Genomic DNA, 23,831 nt, shown 5'->3' with positions numbered 1-23,831 from the left:
AGGGATTGATTTTAACATATTGTAGTCATTATTTATTCAAAAATCCTTAAGTATAAGTTATGTGCTTTTTAATAACTTTGTCATGATATTTTCCATTTATTTGTTGAGTTAGATTGTAATTTTGTTATTTAATCTTATTAAGGAAGCAATTTGTGGTTTAAGCATTTATGATGATGAAATTTATGAAGGTCCTGAAACACTGAAGCTAAAATTGATGTTACCATTGAAAAGTAAAAATCCTGGCTATACCCTTGGAGCTCAAAAAAGTGTCACCCTGGAAATAATTGATCCAGAAGATGGTGAATTATTGTTATTTTTTAATGTTTACATTGTTCATTTTCTTGGTTTCAACTTGTTAGAAATAATTTGTTTCTTCTTTGCATTTAGCTACCATTATTGAACTGGAAAAATCAGAATATGAAATAACAGGAAATATTTTCCCTAATGCTTCAGTCTCAGCTGCCCTTGTAATTACCAGAAGTGGGGATGTAAGCTCAACATCTAAAGTTAGAATCAGTACAATTGATGGATCTGCAACTTCTGGTTTGGATTATTATGCTAAAAGTAAACTTATTCATTTTGCTGCAGGTAGGATTTTCTTTCTGTTAATTTCTTATGACATGAAAGCTTCGAATGCTCTAAAAAGTTGACTAAAGACATAATATCCTCTCTCAAAAAATGTAAATATTCCAGGAAATCTTTTCTTTTTCATTCTTCTCTACTCTATAAAAAATTCAAAATTAATTACATTGCAACAGAAGTTAAACATTCATAAAAGTAACACGCAAAAACACGATTTGACTTACGTGAATTAACTATAACGAGAATTTTTTGCAAGTAGTGAATTTTAGAGGTGACGCAAATTCTTCATCTACAAAAGAATAAAAAAAATTTTTGGAAGGCAGTATTGACTTTGTTATTTCAACTAAATATGGATTTCATGACTGCTTTTTCATCTTTTTTGAATCGCTAACAGCGAAAGTTCCTACACCAAACTAGTCTAAACATTGCATTGTTAGTGCATCAAATAACCACTCAGCCTCTTTCAAATTTTTTTTCATTCCAGATATTACAGTTAATGAAATATAATGGCACCTTATTCCGCTGTTTCATACAAAATTTGTGAAGATGGGAAGAAAAATAAAGTTTACGACAACAAAAAAAAAGGGGGTTAAGATTTTCGATATAATTGAACAACTACAAAACGTCCACAGTAGCTTGACAAGGCTTAACTAGTGAGGCTCACCTCAGTGTTGCCAGATTGGGGGAAATTTCCCCATTTTGGGGAAATCTGGTACTCTCTGGGAGGAGTTTTGGGGAAATGGGTTTTGAGGGGAATTCTTCGGGGAAAATTTTTTTACTTGGGGAAAACCTGGGGAAAAAAAATCTCAAGGAAAAAAGAATTTTTTTTTCGTATTGTTACAAATTCTGTAAATAGTAATTATTTTTATGATTAATTTGTCGTAATCTAGCTAAATTAGGCGTTTACTAAAATATCTTTCATCTAAAATTATTGTAGCAACGTAACCTGTAAATAGTTTCTTGTAATGAATATACGACCCCCGTACATTCGGCTGAAGTATACGTCCCCTCATTTCTGAATGATAAAATTTGTGAATGGAAAAGAAATAAAATAATGGTCTACAATTTTCGAGAAGCATTTGGAATATTGTGGAAACTTTTCGATGTTTATAAAAGCGTCCCGCATGATAAAAAGTGAGTTTCGATTGAGAATTTGTACTGAGAGTGTATTAGCTCTGTTTATTGCGCGGCATTTCGCTGTGTTATTTTTCGTATTTGGAAGTAAATAGGTGTGTAACCGTTGAGTTTACGGTGTTGTGTGATATTTGCTTAATTGCTGATGATTAATTTAGCAGTTGTTGACGATCTTTCCTGTACATAGTGTAAATAAATTTCCTGTATTTTTCTTACAAACTGTGTCGTCCTTTCAAGAAAGTGGAAGTCGCACCAGATCCGTTACAGTATTTAGATTCACGTCAAGAAGTAGTAGTTACATTGTTTGTATCAAACAGCGTTGGTTTAGCTTTGCTCAACTTTATGGAATTCGCATTTCGCATTATATGGAGTATTATGCTAAGGAATTTGCATTAATGTTCTGCATGTGTAATTAGTTGATACGTGAAACGGATAAAAATAAGTGTGATGAACAATGTTCTTGGATAAATATATACAAAAATCATAGTTTAAATGTGCATACAGAAGCAGAGTAGTAAATGCAAGTAGAAAAAAAAATTTGGCTATTTCTTATCTTTCGGTCAGGTGCTTGTATTTATGACTAGTGGCGCCCGCATGGCTTTGCCCGTAGTAGAAAATTATAAAAGGTCTTTTGGTTCCCCTGTATATTTACAAATAATGCATGATGAAATTCTCGCCAATTGGCTTGCCCGTGTTACGGTTCCACGCTATGATAGCTTGGTAATTTACTCGTCCATCTTATGATAATTTTGCTCGGGAAAATGTTCTTAAAATTGGAATAGAAAAAAAAACAAAATCGAATTTTCGAAAAATCGCTTAAAGGTGCACACCCCCATGCTACAAACTAATTCTTTGCCAAATTTCATGAAAATCAGCCGAACGGCTTAGACGCTATACGCGTCACAAAGATCCTGACACACAGAGAGACTTTTAGCTTTATTATTAACTAGTGATACCCGTACGGCTTTCCCCGTAATAGAAAAATCAAAAGGTCTTTTGGTTCGCCTGTATATTTACAAATAATGTATGGTGAATTTTCTCACCAGTTGGCTTGTACCCATGTTACGGTTCCACATTATGACAATTTCGTTTCCTGCCAATTGGCTTGTGCCCATGTTACGGTTCCACGTTATGATAATTTCGTAATTTACTCGTCCATCTTACGATATTTTTTTTCTTAAAATTTTAATAGAAAAGAACAAAATCGAATTTTCGAAAAATCGCTTCGAGGTACACACCCCCATGCTACAAACTAACTTTGTGCCAAATTTCATGAAAATCGGCCGAACGGTCTAGGCGCTATGCACGTCACAGACATCCTACAGACATCCTACAGACATCCTCCAGACATCCAGACATCCTCCGGACAGAGAGACTTTCAGCTTTATTATTAGTAAAGATACAGATAAAGAAAGGTAAAGATAAAGAAGACCAAAAAAAAAAGCGAAAATGAGAAGAAAAAAAATTGGGGAATTTTATAAGAAGATTTGGCTATTTTAGGAAAAAATTTTTTTTTCAAGAGATAAAATATTAGAGGAAGTCGATTCATTTTCTGAAAAGATTAGTGGAAAAATAATTTTTGAATTTGGGGAGTTTTGGTAAAAAACATCGCTTTTTGGAGAAAAATTGGAAGGGCATTGGGGAAATCTGGATTTGACCATCTGGCAACACTGGCTCACCTTAAATTGTTTCTTTTTATGCCCAAATAAAAGTTCATTATTTCTGCTTTACAATAATCCATGTTTGATCATGTACAATTAAAAGTCAAAATAAAAATATATCTGTAAAAGTTCAGAACTTAGGTTCAATATTGCTTGCAGAATAATGTCTAAGCAAAATAAATATAGTATGAAAATGGAAGCTTGCATTGTGGATTAAAGAAATCAGGAAGAGGGGCTATTGCCATAAATGGAAACATTATAAAAAAAAGGCGAAGCAACCATATTTAAAAATGTATTAAATAAAAACAACGATCTGATCATGGAGCATAAATCCTCATCGTCTTTTCTTTTTAACTCATAAATCTTTTTACTGTATCTTCTGTACAGTGTTATTATTGTGCAGCATTTTTTTATTACTACATACTGTTCATACCGTGTTTTTTAATTTTATTTCTTTCTCCCATTGATCATTCATTTTGTTCATCTTAAATTATTTTATGCAGAATAAAACAGCTTTTTTATTTTTTAAATATAGTAAAAGTTCAGTTCTTAATGTAAGAAACTAATATATAGTTAAGGAATGCTTTATAGCAATATGAAGGTTGTTTTTAAGTGTCTAAAAGAATTTGGCATGTTTATAAAAAAAAATGTATCCATACATTTTTCCACACCGTGAAATTTCGACTGACCCGATTAGTCTTGGAACATATCCCTCAAAAGTCGGAAGTCGACTGTAATGTACAGGACAATTAATCAAGAATAGATACAATTACTTGTCAACCTTTTGACCTCACAAATACAACAAGCCCACTTTGCCTAATGAATGAATTAGGGAGAGCTATACTAATGTATGCTCTGGGCTCAGCTTGGCTACCCGTGACTAATTACTGTACATGTGGCAGCTTATGCTTAATCAATGTTGTTTTTTTTTTTTTTTTTTTTTTGTTTCAATCATAATTTAGCCCAAAAATATTAAATGAGTAGAGCTATTTGCTTATTGAACTAAGTCAAAATAAATTCAATTCTGCACAAAGGTGTAATTTAGTTTGAATTTAATCTAAAATAACCAATTAACTATAAAACCTCTTCAGATTGTCTTTATTATTAAGAACAGTACAAATTGTTATGCTTAATATATATATATTTTTGACTTTTGAGCCATCAATAAACTTCATTTAAAAACTGTTAACCCTTTTTGAGCATTAAATAATAGCATAAACATCAGTTTTTTAGTTTGATTCACAGCTGGGTGTAATTTTCATTATGTATAGGAACAATAAGAAACTTATATCATTAGTATCAGCTCACACAGAAAATTAAAATTTAATTTATTTCACAATTTAACTATTTCTTTTATTCTTAAAAGAATTTAATCTAATAAATACTGTTTTATATGTGATTTTAAAATATCATAAAGGTATTTTAATGCTGAGATGTAAGTTAAAATGATGAAATGACTGAAATATGAATGTCATTTCCATATTTTAGTATTTTAATTATGAAAATGAATTTTAGAGAATAACATGATTAGTATGCAATAATTATTAGGTTTTAAAAATGAAAATAAATACTACATAATGCATTTCAAAGCAAAATTAAATTTAATATATGTCAGACACAAATTATCTGTATTGGTAGAGTTACTCAGAAATTAAAAGCACAAAAATCCTTCATTCTTTTAAATTAAGCCTGAAAAACTTTAAACTGGATTTTTTCTTTTTCTTTTTCTTTCTTTCTTTTTTTTTTTCTTGAAGAAATAAAAGTATTTAAGACTATTAAAAAGCTAAAGGAGCCCTGGGGCTGAGAAAAATTTAGAGTTCTAGCTCCTGATCATTGCATTATTTTATAAGTGGATGAAGTTCTTTGAATCTACATACATCTGGAAAATTTGGAATGATATGTTTCATAGTTATTTTAATTATGCATCATTTGCATTTTGATGAAAAAGGGCATGTTCTACTTTTTTAGGTGAAAAACAAAAGAAATTTGAAATTGAAATTTTGTATAACATGCGTAGGAATTGGCCTTCATTTTTTACAGTAATTCTTGGACCAGATGAAATAATGAATGCAGAATTTGGTAACATTTCTAAAGCTGTAGTTGTGATCCCTAATATACCTTCTTCTAAAAGCTTGATATTGCCTGCAGTGCCATTAGTAAGTACATATTTTGATTCATACTACTATTTCCTAGATTGTTAGCATTTTAAAAATTTGAATAAAATGCATATAATGTCATGAAATACAAACAAAATATGCAATATTCTCAAAGTACCATGTTTGTGCTGACTGCTTTTTTTTTGAGCATTTTTATAATTTTTTTAATGTAAACGTACAGTTCAGTTTTTCTGTGGGAATCAATTTATGGTAAACATCATGAACTTCAATTTTATCAAATATATTTATCCATTTATAAAAGAAGAAACTTTTAGAATCTAACCGTAGAATCTCAGCCTCTGAGTGTGCATCGCACTCTTATTATTGGTGGTGTAATTGTAAGAGAATATAATGTACATAATATAAATAGTAATTTTGAAAATATGTATTCAATTTTTGCGTCTCTGATGAATGAAATTTCTCCAATTTCCACCCTTCTTCCTGTTAAATTAAAACATTTTTATTGAATTATTAACTGTTCCTAATAATAACCAATAAAATTGAAGAAATAACTTTGTACATTGGATGAGTAGGCCTTATGCCGAAATAGTCTGCTTATGATTATTAATATTCAATTATTCTGACATATAGTTAGATTGGTACTAGACATAAGTTTTTGTTTCTAAATTTTTGTCCATAAAAACTTCCATGATATTTCATGTTCATGCGGAAAAGTATTTTACAATGTCTTGAAGTAAGATGTGAAATAACAATTATGTTTTATTATTGCATAAAAATTATGTTTACTAATAAAAATGTATTTCCTTTACTTTATGCAATTTAATATAGGTTATATCTCTGTTGGACTTAGGAAATGTTAGCAGAGGCTTAACACAGGATGCAAAGTCTGGATATCCCTTAATTTGCATAACAGTAAGTAAAAAAAAAATCCCTCTTAAAATACTGTCTTAAAATACTGTCTTCAGTAACATATTAATTAACTTCTGTACATATATAATAGTTAGCAATGCCTGCACAGTGCTGTCCCTATACATATTGAAGCACTAATAAAAAAGGTTGAGGAAACCTAATTCAATGGTTTAAATTTATTAGGATTGAAAATGTTGATGAACTATTTTTTTTTTTTTTTTTTACAGAAGGTAGACTTAAAGGTCATTGTGTTTTGCTAAATTCCCAGACTAATCTTGAATTTGCAAGAACTATTTCTTCAGTTGCAAGGGCAAGGCAAAATTTTAAGGGGGGGGGGGGGTGGCTCAGATATTTTTCTCATGGTTTTGCAGGATATTTTACACACAGAAACCGATTTCAGTATAAATTAGAGTTATTAAAGTTTGACATTTTTAATAAATTATTCATTAATGGCTGAAGAAATGTTTTTACATTTTTACAAAGAAAAAAGTACTAAAAGCAAGGAAGTTCCAATTTCTAAGGGGGGGGGGGTTGAGCCCCCTTGCCCCCTATATGGACACCCTTGTTCAGTAGAGGTGTGGTAATTTGGAGGAATAGTTAATTCAGGGCTGTCGAAAGCCAAGGCCATTGTCAGTTTGGTCGCTGGTCCCACCTCCCCTCATAAAACTTGTCAAATTTATACTAGTTTACAACTAGGCTGACATGGCCTCTCTTTATCCCTGAATTTATCTGAAACAGTTTTCCTTTTCGATTTAAGAAATGGTTTTAAGAGGTTACTTGGATTTTATTGAAGATTTAAAAAAAAAGACTGAGATTAGATTATTTGCATCTGTAGCCTGTTATAGTTGTTCCTTTTTTTTTGTTTTTGTAAAACAATGTGGAAAGAAAGATATATGTTTTGTGATTTTCATTTCATAATGAAGTACTTTATCTTTGATAGGTAGTTTTGAACTTGTGTGTTTACTAACTGTTGTCATTGTTTCTATTTATTCATATTTTTGTCTTTATATTGAAGTTTATGAACGTACATTCTTTCTTTGTCGAACCACATTCAGTGCTGTCTAAAAAGAAGACTAGTACTTCAGTTATCTCAGGTTCCCTAAAAGGTAGCATTATATTAAGCAGTATTTTTTAGACATATTGTTTCTGAGGTTGGTGTGAAGACTTTTAAAGAAATTTTGTGTAGTAGTTTTGTCTTTATTAATATATGCCGTTATAAATAGTAAACTACTGTACTTATTATCTCTGTGATACTTAAAAGCTGGTTTTCACAAATTCCATAACTCTAGAAACATCAAAGTCTATGTAATTTAAGTTGAGCAAAGATGATTTAATACTTAATATGATCTGGGGAAGTGGGCTAAAAATTAGTTGCATTCATTTTTAACTAGATATGGCCTTGATTAGGAATAAAATGTTTTGTTCTTTGAAATTTAATTTAAATTATAAAAACCTAATTTGTTCCATGTATTTATAATAATGTTGCAGTTTATTCAAATTAATGTCTTTTTAAGTTGTAAGTAAAGTTACCATTTAAGAGAGTATCAAAACAATAGTAGTTATACAGTTTTATTGATAACTAGTGGTACCCGCACGGCTTTGCCCGTAGTTGAAAATTAAAAGGTCATTCGGTTTGCCTGTATATTTACAAATAATGGATGGCGGATTTTTTGCCAATTGGCTATGTTCATTCGCTCTCACATTCTACCTCATGATAATTTCCTAATTTACTTGTCCATCTTATGATAATTTTGCTCTGGAAAATGTCCTTAAAATTGAAATAGAAAAAGAACAAAATCGAATTTTTGAAAAATTGCTTCAAGGTGCACACCCCCATGCTACAAACTAACTTTGTGCCAAATTTCATGAAAATCGGCCGAACGGTCCAGGCGCTATGTGCGCCACAGATATCCTGACAGGCAGAGATCCGGACAGAGGACATTCAGCTTTATTATTAGTAAAGAGTAAAGAAGTAAATGAAGTAATGTACCAAATTTATAAGGAAAAAATATTTTGTAATATAAATTTTAATTTGATAAGGAATCAGTTTCATTCGTTGATATTAGTAGTTCAGGGTTGCCAACTGCTCCGCAAAAATAGCAGAAGTGATTGTGTTCCGCGTTTCAAGACCGAGTGTTTTCAAGCATGGCATAGTGTAAAGCTGTTTTTTATTTTTATGCTAGTGCTTAAAATGATTGTCAAAGCTGAAAAACAATTTTAGATAAATGGCTTTAGTTCTTTTTATTGAATTTTATGGAAAATACCGAACTACTCCGCAAAACTTCAAAATGCTCCTCAAAATCACCACAGATGCACCTTAAATTGTTCCTCTAAGGTTGACAACCCTGTTAGTTTTGAAATATAACATTGCTGTTACCAAAATACAGTAAAACCTGTCTACAACGATGCCGTTGGAACCTAAAAAATATATAATAGACAGGCTATCGTTATAGACAGTATTGTTATACACAGGTTTCACTGTATTTCTTGTTGTATACAATACTTTCAAAATATCTTACCACTAAGCATATTTGTGCCAGTATTAGTTTAAAAAAAATTGTTTGCTGCTTTGTTATTTATTCATTCCTTTAGTTATTTATTGTTCTTACTATGCATTATACTTTTTTAGCCTTGTGATATAAATCACCCAGATTATTCAGTCACCAACTCTCTTTGCATCGAATCTGAAATAAAAACTGCATCTTTGGATTACCAGTGGGAAGTATCAATGCCTATAGATAATGAAAGCTACCTTTCGCATTTTGAAAGAATTACTGATGATACATTGTTCACCTCTGTTCATGACAAAGTAAGAAAATAACTTAAATTTTATTTAAATTAGTATTTTTTCTGTCTTTTACTGATGCATCTCTCTATTTTTCAATAATATTGAAGAGTTTTTTTTTTTTAAGTTATGCTTAAAAATAATGGTATTTTTTAAAAAAAATAAATATTTCCAATGTGTATAAAACAAAAATTTCAGAAGAAATAAGATATTTCTTGTCTCTTAAAGATTATTTTTTAATTATAAGTACTTTTTTGGAGTTTAAATTTTGATATGCTTTTTTTTTCGAAAATTGAATTTCTTAAGCAATTAGCTCTTTAGTATAATTTTTATGGACTGTCCAATGATTTTTTATAACTTATTTTGTATGCACATTACACCAATATTGGAATTAGAAAAGAAATAAGTTTGCTGATAATCTGTATAATTTTGAAGCCTGCACTTTTAGAAACTTGATCTTTTGAACATTAATAGGTTCTGGACAGTATATATTTTAGGCCACACGAGAAGGTTCGTTGCATTGTAGCGCCTAAAGATGCAAAAGGTCATTTAGGAATTCCATTAAAGAGTGCAGCCATTAAAATTAGTCCCATAGCAGGTAATGTTTTCTTTGTGACTAACTCATGCTTTCACAATACAAATTGTTGCTCACCAGTATTGATTAACCTACTGTTTTTGAATCTTATTTAGTATAAAGCAGGGGTGTGAGTGGGAGTTGGACTGATTTTGGGGTAAAGGAGTCTGAGTCGTTCAAAAACATGCCGACTCTGACTCCAGGTTTCTTTAGTTTTCTTTAATTTTCCCTGACTCTTATTGTATTAAAAAAAAAAAAAAAGACTACTATTTAATTTGATTACATGTATTAAAGTCTACTAATAAGAAAATCACTGTCATTGTAACAACCAGCTGGCTTAATTGTTAATCGAACTTTCTGCAACAACTACCTGCGCTGCGTACTAGTTTGCTTATTTTCTAATTTTATTTATCTGATAGCAACTGTCAGCAAACAGTTTTGTTGCCTAACATTTTCTAATCATTTTCAAGTAAAAATAATAATACAGTAAAATCCTCTAATGCGGACACTAACGGGAAAATCTGTTTTGTTCGCAATAGAGAAGTGTCCGCAGGACAGGGGTTTAGTAATGTTATTTGCATTAGAACTGGGGTCCGCCTTTGAGGGGTGTTCGTTAAGAGGGGTTTTACTGTATATGTTTTACCTCGATCCCAGTTATAAAATAGTAAAAGGATTGCATGAAATACACTGCTCCTTTATTTCTGCCTTAGCCCTGGCTATAGGGTTGTAACTTACTGAAAATAAAAGGAATACAGTCGACGCTCATTATAACGACCACACATTATGAAGACCATCCCATTATAACGACCGGTGGTTAAAGTCCCAACTTTGTTCCTATGAACACTACGTTAATTTGCCTTCGTTATAACGACCGTTCTGTATCATCTAATCCAATACAACGACCGAATTCAGCGGACGCTATTTCTGGTGTTCTTCACAAGAAAACAAATTTGTAACTTGAAATGGCCTTGATTATTGTTTACGGACATCTGCCTGAAGTTTTCAATGTCAAATCCAACTTTGAGAGGGGGTGCGGGAGAGATTATCATTTACCGCAGCTAGCACAAAAAATAATGGGAGGAAAAATTGAGAAATTTCCAGATTCCTGAGAAAAGGGAGTTGACAGATGTGTTGGTAGTTTGGTTTTTGAATCTAGCGGTTTTTAAAATTTGCGGTTCTCGAGGAACTTTTAACTGTTTCTTTGAAAAGCAAAAAAAAAAAAAAACATTTTATCATCTATATCTGAAACGGAAAATAATGTTTTGCAAAAATCACGTCTGCTAAAAAGGCAAACATCAGTTTCTGGTTTTATCTTCAGAAAACGTAGTGGTAGCAGTAGTAGTAGCAGATTTGTAAGTGTGTAACATTTTCCTCCCTATATTTTCTACTTTAAAATTTCTTTAATGTTCTGTCATAGTATTTTGCACACGATTTTTCTAAAAATTCCTACGATAAAAATAATTTGGGCATTTAACTGGAATGTTTGAAAAAGTACCATTTTTTTATGGAACAACGGGGCATGCATGATGACTGTGTATATTTTTTAAAATTATACCTCTTATAACGACCACTCGTTATAAAGACCTTTTTCTCTGGGACGGAGATGGTCGTTATATCGAGCGTCGACTGTATATGTATTGCTTGAGCAAGTCAGGAAACTTTGAGGGTGCTTGGTAAATTCAAATAAGTGTTGGTATGAAAGCATAAATCCAAAAGATCCGATAAAATATAAATGTTTTTTTAATTTAAAGACATTATCTAAGAAAGCTTGGTTCTCACTGAAAAGTGCAAAATAAAAGTAGTACATGATTTAATTGTCACAACATTCAATAATTGTAGTTAATCTTAAAATCTTCATATTAAGTTTAATTCTGAAACTGCCGATAAAATTAAAATTGAAAATTGAGCCAAGAAATGTAAGTATAGTAAAAGCTATTCGTACAAAGCTGCATACTGCTGCATTTTGTGTAAAATTTGCTCCAGACGTACATGTACCCGACCTCACTCCGCAAATATAGTGCAATATTTTCGTTGAAATGTTTAAGATAAAATTTAAGATTTATAATTGGGGAAATTTTTAAGAATTAAAGTATTTCAATTTTTTATAAACTCTGAACTTAAATTGAGGTACCCCAATTTGAACCCACCAGGTGGGTGTCTCCCGTGAGGGGGTGGGAGGGGAGACCCCCCTCTCAAGAAAAGTTTTTTGACTTAACAAAAAAGTTTTTTTTTTTGGCTCAAAACTCTTTCTTTTGCTCTTCTCTGTGCTTTCGAAAATTGAAAGCGCACAATTTGATCAACATTTATTTGTTAAACATTAAAAGAGAGCAAATTAATCCTTTTAAATTTTTTTAAAAATGGGATTTTTAAGCAATCTAAATTTTAGAAATCGCAACTACAGGGAAACCTCTCGAAGCGGCCACCCCTGTTAATGGCCAGTTTCCCACGGCACGAAATTTTTGGCCTATTCACTTAATGTTAAATCTACCCTTAAGAGCTGACACTCAAACCCCTCTGAGCATTAGGGTGGTTGTCAGTCTGAACTTCGAAATAGACTGGTGTCTACTCTTTCATTTGGTTTTTTTAAAACTTGTACCCTCTCGTTAAGAAAAATGCCAGGAGTCAGTCCTCTTAAGTGTTTTTGTGGTGCAACATTTTGCTGTGTATGGGGAGGGGAGGGGCATTTCGAGGCATAGGCCAGCACCTGTAGGTGGGAACTATCGTTTCTTCTTTTGGCTGCTTTTGGTAATCTAGGAGGACTGATATTTCCTTATAGATGGAACACAATAATTTTAGTTTTTGTGAAAATATTTAAAATTTGGCCAGTTTTTTCATTTATTGATTGATGATTGTAAAAAAAAAGACTTTTAGGTGGTATCTTTTAATATTTGTTGCGATAAACAAAAGGAAAGTTTTCAACACAGTAAATGCTAGAGGTAATTTGATATCATCGCTAATTCGCCAGCAATAGCTGATGACTCGATTCGGAATTTGTTTTAACATGGTTAAAATAAATTTGAAAAGAAAAACTAGTTTCTGTAAAACTAAACAAACACAAATTGAATCATTTTTGCCTACAAAGGAGGAATTATGGAATAAAAAAGATTTTCTTTATTTTCTTAAAATCATCTTAAAGTGTTGAATTATATTGTTAATATTGCAGATTGAGATCAATAATTAAAACCCTTAAGCGTGGCCACCCCTCTATGCGACCACATTTTCAAGAACGGAGGGGTGGCCGCTCAGAGAGGTTTTACTGTATTGGATAATTTGATTTTCAAATTGAATTTCTAACATCTTAGGTTTACAATAAAATACAACGCGAAAATGTCACAAAAAGGAATTAATATTTCAATCTCTGTGCAGGGGTTTTTTCCTCTTCCCATGTGGGAGGCATGATTTGAAAAAAATAAATAAATAAATAAAAATAAAAAACCAGAGTTGGTGTTGGAGTCGGCCATTTTTCTTCTGATTCCGCAGCCCTGGTAAAAAGATTAAAATTAAAAAGGTAAAAATATTTTTGTTCAAGAATACCTGCACATAAGAGTATGTACGAGTCCCTTGTTTAATTAGTATTCAAATCTGTATTGCATTTTTTAAAAAAGTGGTATTTAAGGTTCTGAAAGTAAATTTACGAGTATCTTGCAGCGCAGTAAATCGGTAAACAGAAAATTGTTGTTGATATTTTTCTGTAATTGAATGCCTATTGATGAGAAAATTCAAAGCAATTTCAGCTTCATCACATGATCCATCAAGCATAATTTTTCATAATTACATTGTCATCAACATGTCAATTGAAGTTTGAGTTAAATCTGTTTTCCACAATTTCAATCATCTTCTGGAAAGAAGTTAAATTTATATGTGCTTTAAATATTTTTTTTCTAAATTATGATAAATGTATAACTGTAATCAATTTTATTTCAGGATTTTGCCTAACCAGTAGGAGAATGCAAAATTTTAAAAGATATTTTCCATCTCAGTCATTTGTTGCTAATCTTGAGTATATAAATTCTTCAAACAGTGAACATTCTAACAGATTGCATATCCATATTGAAATTCCTCATGAGGTAGGAAAGCATATTAATTTGAACTTTTTTTTTTTTTGAACTTTTAAATGGATTGTTAAGAAACAGCTAATTGAACTAACATTTGTCTCAAATTATTATAATATAGTAATAATAAAAAAATAAATAATTTGATTTATAGGATGGTCTTTTGCCCTTGATCTCTACATATCCTCTCCATAATATTGAATTTCTTCTTACCCAGAGTGTATATCAACAGCAACATACATGTTCAAATTTACTACAAAATTCAACAAGAAGCGCACAAACTAACAGCTTTTCTAAGTTTCTGTCTGCAGATGTAAATGACATTAAGCATGCTTTTCCTTGGTATGCTGAACAAATTAAAAACAAAACACGGATGCTTTATCAACATCTTGATTTAAGGAAATGTAAATGGACATTTGACAGTTGGTATAGTGTAAATGAATTGACAGAGTTATGTGGTGGAACCGTAACATCAGATTTCAAAGTAAGTTTCAATTTCATAATTCATCTGCTTTTTTGTTATTTAAAGGTATCTAGGTTTTGGCAGCTATTATCACTAAAAGATTTTTAAAAAAATAATTTAAAGATAAAGGGAGATAAGCCTAAAATAATGTTTTAAATTCTATAGAAATGCATTTTAAAAGCAAAATAAATCAGTGTTGAATAATAGAAAAAAAATTAATAAAATTATGAATAAGAGGAATTTATTGACATATCTCTTCTAATAAATTTTATGCCAATAAACTTAATCAAAAAATAATAATTTTGTTTGAAAGGTTTTCACCACAAACCTCAATCCCATACAGTGGCCTACTGAAGGTCTTGCATCTGTATGGTATTTTTATGTACATATTTTAACAGGACAATTTGTTCATGAAATACACCGCCAGCTCAGTCATTCCAGCGGAGGACTGCAGTTTTGTGCTTATTAGCACTCATCAGCCCGGCATAGGAAGTGAATGAGCTGGAGGTGTAAAACATCTTAAAGAAGCCAAGAGTGCCAAACAAACTGGTAGCTAATATACAAGTTGGAAAATGTTCTTTTTGAAGAGCTCTGTTTATTATTTGTTCACAATGTCTCCCTCATCCAATTTTATTATAAAAACAAAAAATCATTTTTGTTACATTATATTTGAAAGTTTTATGAAAGGCATAAAATTTTCTTGAAAAAAAAAAATGTGTTCTTTTAAATGTTTTCTTATTATTTCAGACACGTGATACAAATAAGGCTTACGTAACAGTTGTTCTACCCCTTTACATTACGTATTTATTTGCTGCGGCTCCCACTGGCTGGACTTCCATTGAACATCACTCTCAGCTAGAATTTTCTTTTTTCTACAACATGCTTTTATCGAAATCAGGATCACTCATTGACAATTCATTTGATGCTGCTCTTAATATAGTTCGAATAGGTACAAACTCTGCAGGCCAACTGTATTTTGAGTTCAAAACTGAAGCTAAGTTTTATGGTATGTTTCAGTATTTGGCTGTTAAAAAGGTTTTTTTTTTATGAACAAAATAATAAAGAATTTTTCAAAAAGCTTTGCATCTAATTTGATAAAATTTGTTTTCATTTATGTTTCATTTATTTTTTAAAATCCATTTAGGTCTTTTCGTGTTGGAACATTATACAGTTCCTGGATTAAAAAGTCATATCTCCATCCCAGATAATATAAATGTGCAATTTGATCTGCAATTGCTTTGGACTGAGCAGACACTTGAGGGTCCATCTCAGTTGTGGAAAGCAACTAGTAATTACAATTTAAAAGTTAGTTATTTTTTGTATGCATACATGTGTGAAATTTCTCTTTTTAAGTAATAATATGTAGTCAAATACATATACATCCAAACCTGTTTTTATGTGGTGGATAGGGACCACATCAAAAAAATTCCATTAAAAAAAATTCACGAGTAGCTATAAAAAGTTGTTTTCGCAACAAAGTTAAAATTTTTTTTATATTTTTTAAAAAAAATTTATTAATTATTTATAGGGACAGCATAAAAATTTCTCATGTTGAAAATAAACCAAAAACTTATGAATTAACTAAGAATTGCGTTTTAAAACAAAATCAAAATAAACCAAGTGATAATAATTTTGTCGAATAGTCAAACAAAATTTCCCGAATAAGGAAATTTTTGGGAGGTCACAGTGATCTTTCCATCAGGGTGCCCCTTTCATCATTTGAAGATACTACCTCACACTCGTTTTGTAAATAATTCCGTCAATTGAGTCCCAACCTAATTGAAATTTTCATATACTGCAACAAAAAATTTTACTTAAAAAATCACACAAAAAAAATTTAAAAAAAAAAAAGGCCGCATAAAAACAGGTTTGAGTGTACAGTAAACTCCCGTGTATCCCGGCCTCGGCTTACACGTGGCCTTTTCTACTTTAAAAAAAAAAAAACTTTATTTTCGCTGATGATAAAATTGAGTGTTGATAAATGAACATTTAACTTAACAAGTGCCCAGGGCCGTGCCGTCCCTATGTGCGAGGTCCTGAAAGGCACGACCGCGCCAGAGCCAAAAAGGTGCTGAGCTCTACCGACAAAAAAATGCTCCAAATGAAGGGGGAAAACGCTAACTATAAAAAGTAAAATTGAATTCTTCATTATATCTCATGGCGGCGGTGAAATTATACTAGTCATTGAAACAATTAATCCGTCTCGCTGAGAATCTAAAAGAGAAAATTATTTACTTGTTGTATCTAAACATGCTACTCAGAAGCACTATCTTTTACACTGAAAACAAGTGACTTTAATCTTTAATTAATGCATACATATATCATTTTCTTTCTTATGTGAAGGCTATTTCAGTATGTCTATAGTACACAGGGTTGAGCATACAGGGCGCAAGAAATTTGCTACTCCACATTTTCGTTCTTGTGGTGAAATATCTTGTATTATAATTTGTGCAATTACAGACTTTTTGTGAGTTGTAATTCATGGTAATTCCACTTCTTTGTGTTATCATACATAAAAAAATACGGTAAGCACATTTGCATATTATTTAGATGTGCGTAATATTTATATATTGTAGACAATAATTTAGGTTAACTTTTTATTTCCAAAAAAGTAACGACTTGACCACAATTACTCGATTCTCCGCTCCCCTCCCTTTTATTTCTTTAACTATTTGTGTATTAAATTAAGAAAAAAGCTTTGGAGAGGCTATGTATTTATTTTTGGTATTAAATTCATTGCCTTTTGTAACGGTTCCATATTTTAGAATTTTTGATTTTACCGGAAATGATTTTAGTTTCAGATTTCAAGGGGGAATATCCTCTGTAGGTTGGACTTTGAGTAATAATTTTTCAATTAGAGAGGTATTTGGATCGGTGTTAACGTTGATGTTTAAAATATTTTCTTTTTCCAAAAACGCAGTGGCATATCAAAAGCAGTGTTCATAAAACCGGGCCCAGCCCAAAAAATTCAGCCCATTTTTTTCGGGCAGGCATATTTGAAAAATCCACTATCTTGATAAAGTGGGTTTTTCTAAATTTTCTACATTTTGAAACATTTACTTCAGAAAGAAACTAAATATCGATCAATACAAAGTCCAGATATAGACATCTTGCTTTCTGGTCAGTATATCAAATATTAGAAATTTAAGCTGCATAATAGCAGTTTCCCATTTTTTTTTTAAAGAACTTAGACAAAAATAAGCTATAATTATTTGAATCAAATTCCAAGATTTTTTAAAAAAATTTTGGGGTAAATGCTTTGATTAACTGAAATTGGCCACCTTTTTTTTAACAGCAACTCAATACAAAGTTTCCAAGCAAAAAAAAAAAAAAAAACAGATTTCAAAAGTTAATTTTGATTGCCCCTAGCTTTCATTTGCCCTTACTCGAAATAACTTCGAGATATGAAGTAAAACCATACACCAAGTTAAAAAATTAAAAATTTACAGATTGTACTGCATAAAGCACTCAAAAGACACTTGCACGACGGCACTGATCAGGCATCCTGCAAGTGCCAAAACCTATTTTTCGACTTTTCTATTTCTTTCTTCCCCTTCAATTCCAATAACATCAAACCTTCCAAAGTCACCAAAATCAGACTAGTGTATCCTGATTTTTAGATCTGCACTACTTACTGATTTTTGGATTCACCACTTACTGAATTTTAGATCTGCACTACTTATGGGTGTAAGCAAGTGACTAGATCAGTCTTGGAAAAAACTATCCACCCCTCCCCTGTGCATATTTAGTGAAACCTAGTTTCATCTGTTGCAGGTAATCTGTTTACACTTTTTGCTCGCATATGTGTAATTCGTTTGCTATAATAAGCAACCTTGTTTTAGCTTTTACATGCATTTTTTTCATACACTGTTATCGGTTTAACTATTGTTTAAAATTTATCGATTGTGATTGATATTTTTAAGCTATTGCATACTTTAGCATTGTGTTTACATAGTCTGCTGGTTATCCGCGGTTACTGTGCCACCCCATTCCGTGGATAATCAGGAACTTACTGTACTTCCTTTTAAAATATTGCTTTGAGATTGTAATTGCTCTTATATGGTTTAATCTTAAGAGGTCACCATAGCAATTCTGTCTAAATTTTCCCTATTTCTTAAATGATTTTTACAATAATAGAATTCTGATGTACTTGATGTAAAAAAATTTTTTTTAATCAATTGATTTTTTACTTATTCCTACATTCATCACAATTGTGAAGTTAAGTGTGTAAAGAGGAAGTAAAGTTACTAATTGAACACCCAATGATACAGGTTAAGCATCCATAGTGAAATATCCAAAGCAAAATATGATGTGAAAATAATAGATGAATTTTAAAGAAGTCTGTGATTTTTCGCCACTCTACTGTGATAGTTTTTTTTTTTTCAAAATTATACGAACACTTTGATTTGAATGCTTTATTTATCTTGTAGTCTTTTACAATTAATGTTCTAGTATCCCATAAAATAAAGCTGGATGACATTTGTATTCAGTTCCGTATGTAAACTTAGTTTATAACAATTCAGTGAGATTTAAAAGGTTGAAGGAGATTAAATTTGAGACTTTTTCTTGTAATGTTTTTTAGTTAAGTAAAGAAAGAAACAGCATTTTTTAAAACTGTCTTTTATTTAATTTTAGGATTACAGCGGTAACTATACAATAAATTTGATTCCTTGCAAAGTTACTTCAAGTTCGCAGATTTCATTGTATAAAGGACATAATTTTTTGCCCTGCATTGCTCAAGCTTTTCAGAAGTAAGGATTACAAATACATGATCAGTTTCAAATAACAGCATTTATAATTTACCTTATGTTTAACTTGAGGTCATCAGAGAGAATTTTCAGTACCAAGCCTGTTTTGTACATATATATTATTTATAATTATTATAGATGTAAGCAACATTTGTCTGTAACTCATTTTTAACTGTTCATTCTGTTTCTGATGCTCTTTTCTAAAATGCTTTTTCCTGAAGGAAATATATACAGGAAAGCCTGTAAAGTTGACCACTTTTGTAAGTTGACCACCTGTCTAAGTTGACCGCTTTTGTCAGGTACAGAATCTGTCTTATATCATTTATATCAACCTCTATAAGTTGACCACCTGTCTAAGATGACCTCTAAAGTACTGCTTCACAAGTGGTCAACTTACACAGGTTTCATTGTATATGTATATCAAGGGTAAATTTTTTAAATACAGTATAACTCCACTGTGCCATGACTCAGTATACCACAAAGCGGTTGTACCATGTGCTCCATCATGTCTTCTGATCAGAGCCTGATTACGGCAGGGGCATGTGGGGTACAGGTCCCTCCTCTTAGATTTCAAGGGGGCCCCAAATCCCTTAATTTATCATGCTAATTAAAAATAAATAATGATTTCACTCAGAATCTAGAGTACAATGATGTCATTGATAGTTTTGCAAATGCCGGAAAAAAAAATCTCTTTTTTGTTGATGAAAATTCTCCTTAAAAATTTGATCTCTTTACAAATTCCAAAACCACTCCAAGTTTAGTTCGTATTTACTGTTAAAAGTTACATCACATAAATAATTTTGATATTTACGATTTACTGCAATGGGCAAAGTTTAACCACATCTTATATAATTATTGTATACAAAATCTCTTCCACTTTTTTAAAGTATGGTATACTATATTGTGATATGAAGTACCACCAAATTTAGCATGGTTGTGCTAATATGCAAGTATCAAAATAATTTATAGATTCTCATTATATAGAATAAGGCAGGAATAGGGGGGGGGGAGGGCACAAAATGAATTTCATGCCCAGTGTCTTCAAAAATATTAGTCGGCCCTAGGGGGACCTGAAATAGAAATGTGCCCCATGTCAAAAATCAGGATGATTGGGCTCTGCTTTCGATACTGTAAGAAATAAAAAAGTCTTGTTTACTTATATTCTTTGTCTGTCAAGGAACTATGTAAAACATTTATCACGTGCATTTTTTAAACTCCTATAAGACTGCTGTGATCATAGCAATAAGTTAAATCTGCCATTGCATTCCAAGTTCTTTATGATCTAAGAAAGTACACTAATTGTTCTCTAGTATGAGTTTTTTAATCATATTTAGGCTGTAATTGCTGTTATTTTGTTTTAGTAAATTTTTATTTTAAAGAAGTTTGTTAAAATATTCTACATGCATCAACATGTGTGATGTTATTGCAATAAAGTTTGACTGGATATTTAGGCTTATTAGTACTATATTGTGTTGTATTACTGTCATTAATTTACATTTGCAGGGCTCCCAACTAGTCTCTTTTCCCGCAAAAAATTTCTTTTTTAGTTTCAAATCCTTAAAAGTTTTTTTTTTTTTTTTCAAAATCTGTTTCCTTAACTCTTCTTCCTTTAAAATTTCAGTTTAATTTTGAATTCTTCCTGCTACCTCTTTTCTCCATTTGTATTTCTTCTCTCTAAAAAAAATGTGAGCTACTGATACCCCTAATATGCTCATTTGTAAATTTTGAAGCAAATGGAAGTACAACAGCTAGGGTTCAAAACTTGGTTACGTGTACTTAATCCATTCTGCATAGTTTCTTGTTCCAAATAAAAGTAATTTTAATAAAACACAAAATCATCAAATATCAGCCAATTAATCAAATAAAATTGGTTGATTATAAATAAACAGAGAAGCATCTTATTACAAATTACTGTCAATTAATCAGTTCATCTCTGATTTTAACTTTTAAAAAGTTTAGGTTAAGGTTCCTTTTTTCAGAACTTAGGTCCCTTTTCTCCCTAGGGACAAACTAAAAATCTGTTGGGAGCATATGGTAAAAAATAAGTTTCATTGTACCATGTCTGTAACACAGGTGAAAAACATGTTCCCAAATCCCTGCAGTATAACAGGGTTCTGCTGTTGTAAATTTAATAAAACCGTATTTGTCAAAAAAAAAAAAACTAAATTGAAATAATTTTTAAGGTCTAACTTTCGTGTTATTAACATCATGAGTAATGATCATTTATTTATATTTTTAATAAGTAATTTTATTTCACCTTACAATCTTTGCTTAATGTGTAACAAAAAATAAAATATAAATACATAATTACTTATTTTTGATATGGTTTAGAGTGCCGTTGGGCTTCTAACAGATAAATTGTCCAAATCATGTATTAAACTAGATCAGGAAAAAACAATTTATTCATATTTTATGTAAATCACTTGTTCAATAGAGTCAATTATCCAAACCTTTTGGATTGACCCTAGTTTTCTAAGCACAAGTTTGGATAATTGAACAAGCAATAACAAGAATGATTTTGAGTACATGAAAATGGTTGAAATTCATGTTTTGAATGAGGTGAAAATTTAATTAAATAAAGTGTAGAGAAGTGAATAGATCAACTTTAAAAATGTTGTGTTATTTATTTGTCAATTTGTCCAATCTATGATTAGACAAATAGAATACTGTTATGGACCTTGATTGCCCCCTTTTCCCCAAATCCTTAAAATGACTTATGACGTACCTTTTACTTTCATCATTAGTCATCATAATTTTGTTTTTGTAAAAAAAAAATATTTTACTTCAGAATCTTAATGTGTTTTCCTAGTATATGAGGTGTGGCTTTTAAATGACAAGACTACTACTGTAAAACATTTTATTATAAAATTTATGCATATTTAGTTTTTATTATCTTCAATACACACCCCTCCTCTATACTTACAACCCTCAATGTAAATTTTCCATTGTTTGAAACTGAGCTGGAAGTCTTGTTCTTTGAGCTTCTGCATGACACATGCTGTTTTTTTTTTTTTTTTTTTTTTCACAGCATCAACAGACTGAAATCTGGCTCCATTTAATGCAGATTTGACCTAGGAGAACAGATAAAAGTCACATGGCACCAGGTCAGGCAAATAAGATGGATGGGCTAATACTGGGATGTTGTAGTTGGCTAGAAATGTCTTGACAGACAATGTGGACTGTGCCGGCCCATTGTCTGCTTGATGGAGAGCCAACAACTTGTTCTTCCACAATTTGGGTTCTTTTTTTCCTTACTCTTTCATGGAGTTGAGCATAGGCGGATTTAGGACTGAGCTCCTGAGGGGGTAGTTTTTTTTTATAGCAATATCAGTTGTTAGCAAAAAAGACCGTTTTTTGAACCCCCTCCCCCCACTATGTTGTTGTCATTTTTCCTATGATACATAGAGTTATGCCTTACTTTTTTGTGTTGTTTTATTAATATGTTGTCAGCTGTCCTTCTTTAGTTAAACTTAAGAGGGAAATGAATGGTGTCCCTTTTAAGTATGGCATAGAATTTCTCCAGCTTCAGGGGTCCGGGGGTATCTCCCCCGGAGGAATTTTCATAAAATAGATATGAAATTCTGCATTTTGAAGCCTCATAAGGAGTAATTGGAACTGCAAAAATCTTGGAAAAAAAAGAGGCAAAATACTCTTTTATAAATTACGATAATACACAGTAAATATTGTTTTTGGGTCGACAAATCAATGACAGCAGTCCTCCGAGAAAAACGCGAGGGATAAGAGAAGATATTTTGCATTGTTATTTGCTTACATCGGATGTCGGTTCAATTCAATTAGTTTCTGATCATGCCTCCAACCCAACCACAAATACAACAATGAATTAAGTACAAAATGATCAATAGTAAAAAATGCTTTGAAAGAAATGGTGTACATATTTAGAAAATAGGTAACAAGAGAGTAACATGCTGCCCATTTGGACAATTCATAATTTATACACTTGATAAGAAATTAAATTGAAGCATACATTTTGCTTAGGAATTTCAAAGACTTGTCTAATCCTTTTCAAAGAGTCGAGAACAATTAAAATTATTTAAGGCCCTACACTTGCCCTAACTAGTCTCTGAAATTTAGTACTAGATTGTACAGTTTTACTGTATTGTTCTAACTTTGTAAGAAACAACTATTTTAATTTTAAAAGAAGAAAAACACTATAGATTTCTCATTACAACATTTTTTTCAATTACAAGTAGTGCAGGAAACGAAAAGGAATGTAGGCATTTTTTTTGGGGGGGGGGGGGGGCTAATCAGATTAACAATATGCAGTAGAAGTAGTTAAAAGCGAGCAAATACAATAGAATTTCCAAAATACTGCATTCGGATTAAATAAACAGCATGATATGAAACACGTGAGTCACAAAAATTTATCTTAAGTAATATCTGTGTTACAGAAACGTGAAAACCATGGTTTTTACATGTTTGATGCATTATGTGGCAAGAAACTGAATTTGACATATTTCAGCATTTCTCCCCCTACCCCCTCCCATTTCTTATAAATTTTAAAATTTATGATTTGTATCCACTTTTTCAAATTTTCAAGAACTTTAAAATAAAATTTATTTTTTCAAGTATTATTTTTCTTTTTTTTTAATGAACAAATTATGAAATTTTTGGGAGTTGGGGGCCTTCAACAAAGCGGATGCCCTAAGCTATATTGCCGTGCTAAGCATAAAAGTCGTATTTGCACTTTTTATAAAAATTGAGTTGTTGTCACGAGGTGGTTCTTTTTAACATATTTGAAACGTATGCAATGTTTTGGGGTCATTTGTAAATGGGAACTACTTTTAA

At 31.3% G+C, this 23,831-nt stretch overlaps 1 protein-coding gene across 1 annotated transcript in view; it reads left to right on the top strand.

Moving 5' to 3' along the window:
- LOC129226891 (extracellular matrix organizing protein FRAS1-like) overlaps positions 1–23,831 on the top strand; it is a 53,836-nt gene that overhangs the window by 19,003 nt on the left and 11,002 nt on the right. Inside the window, exons 11-21 of the mRNA XM_054861520.1 lie at positions 143–299; positions 388–588; positions 5,346–5,533; positions 6,323–6,406; positions 9,033–9,212; positions 9,663–9,786; positions 13,687–13,829; positions 13,969–14,298; positions 15,025–15,283; positions 15,422–15,582; positions 18,913–19,028. Of these exons, the coding sequence (XP_054717495.1) occupies positions 143–299; positions 388–588; positions 5,346–5,533; positions 6,323–6,406; positions 9,033–9,212; positions 9,663–9,786; positions 13,687–13,829; positions 13,969–14,298; positions 15,025–15,283; positions 15,422–15,582; positions 18,913–19,028 (1,943 nt within the window). The remainder of the gene's footprint in view (positions 1–142; positions 300–387; positions 589–5,345; positions 5,534–6,322; positions 6,407–9,032; positions 9,213–9,662; positions 9,787–13,686; positions 13,830–13,968; positions 14,299–15,024; positions 15,284–15,421; positions 15,583–18,912; positions 19,029–23,831) is intronic.

This window comes from Uloborus diversus, chromosome 7 (assembly GCF_026930045.1).
Source record: "Uloborus diversus isolate 005 chromosome 7, Udiv.v.3.1, whole genome shotgun sequence".
Classification (NCBI taxonomy): domain Eukaryota; kingdom Metazoa; phylum Arthropoda; class Arachnida; order Araneae; family Uloboridae; genus Uloborus; species Uloborus diversus.
The sequence above is the reverse complement of the archived record's forward strand: the minus strand, read 5'-3'. Positions and strand labels throughout refer to the sequence as shown.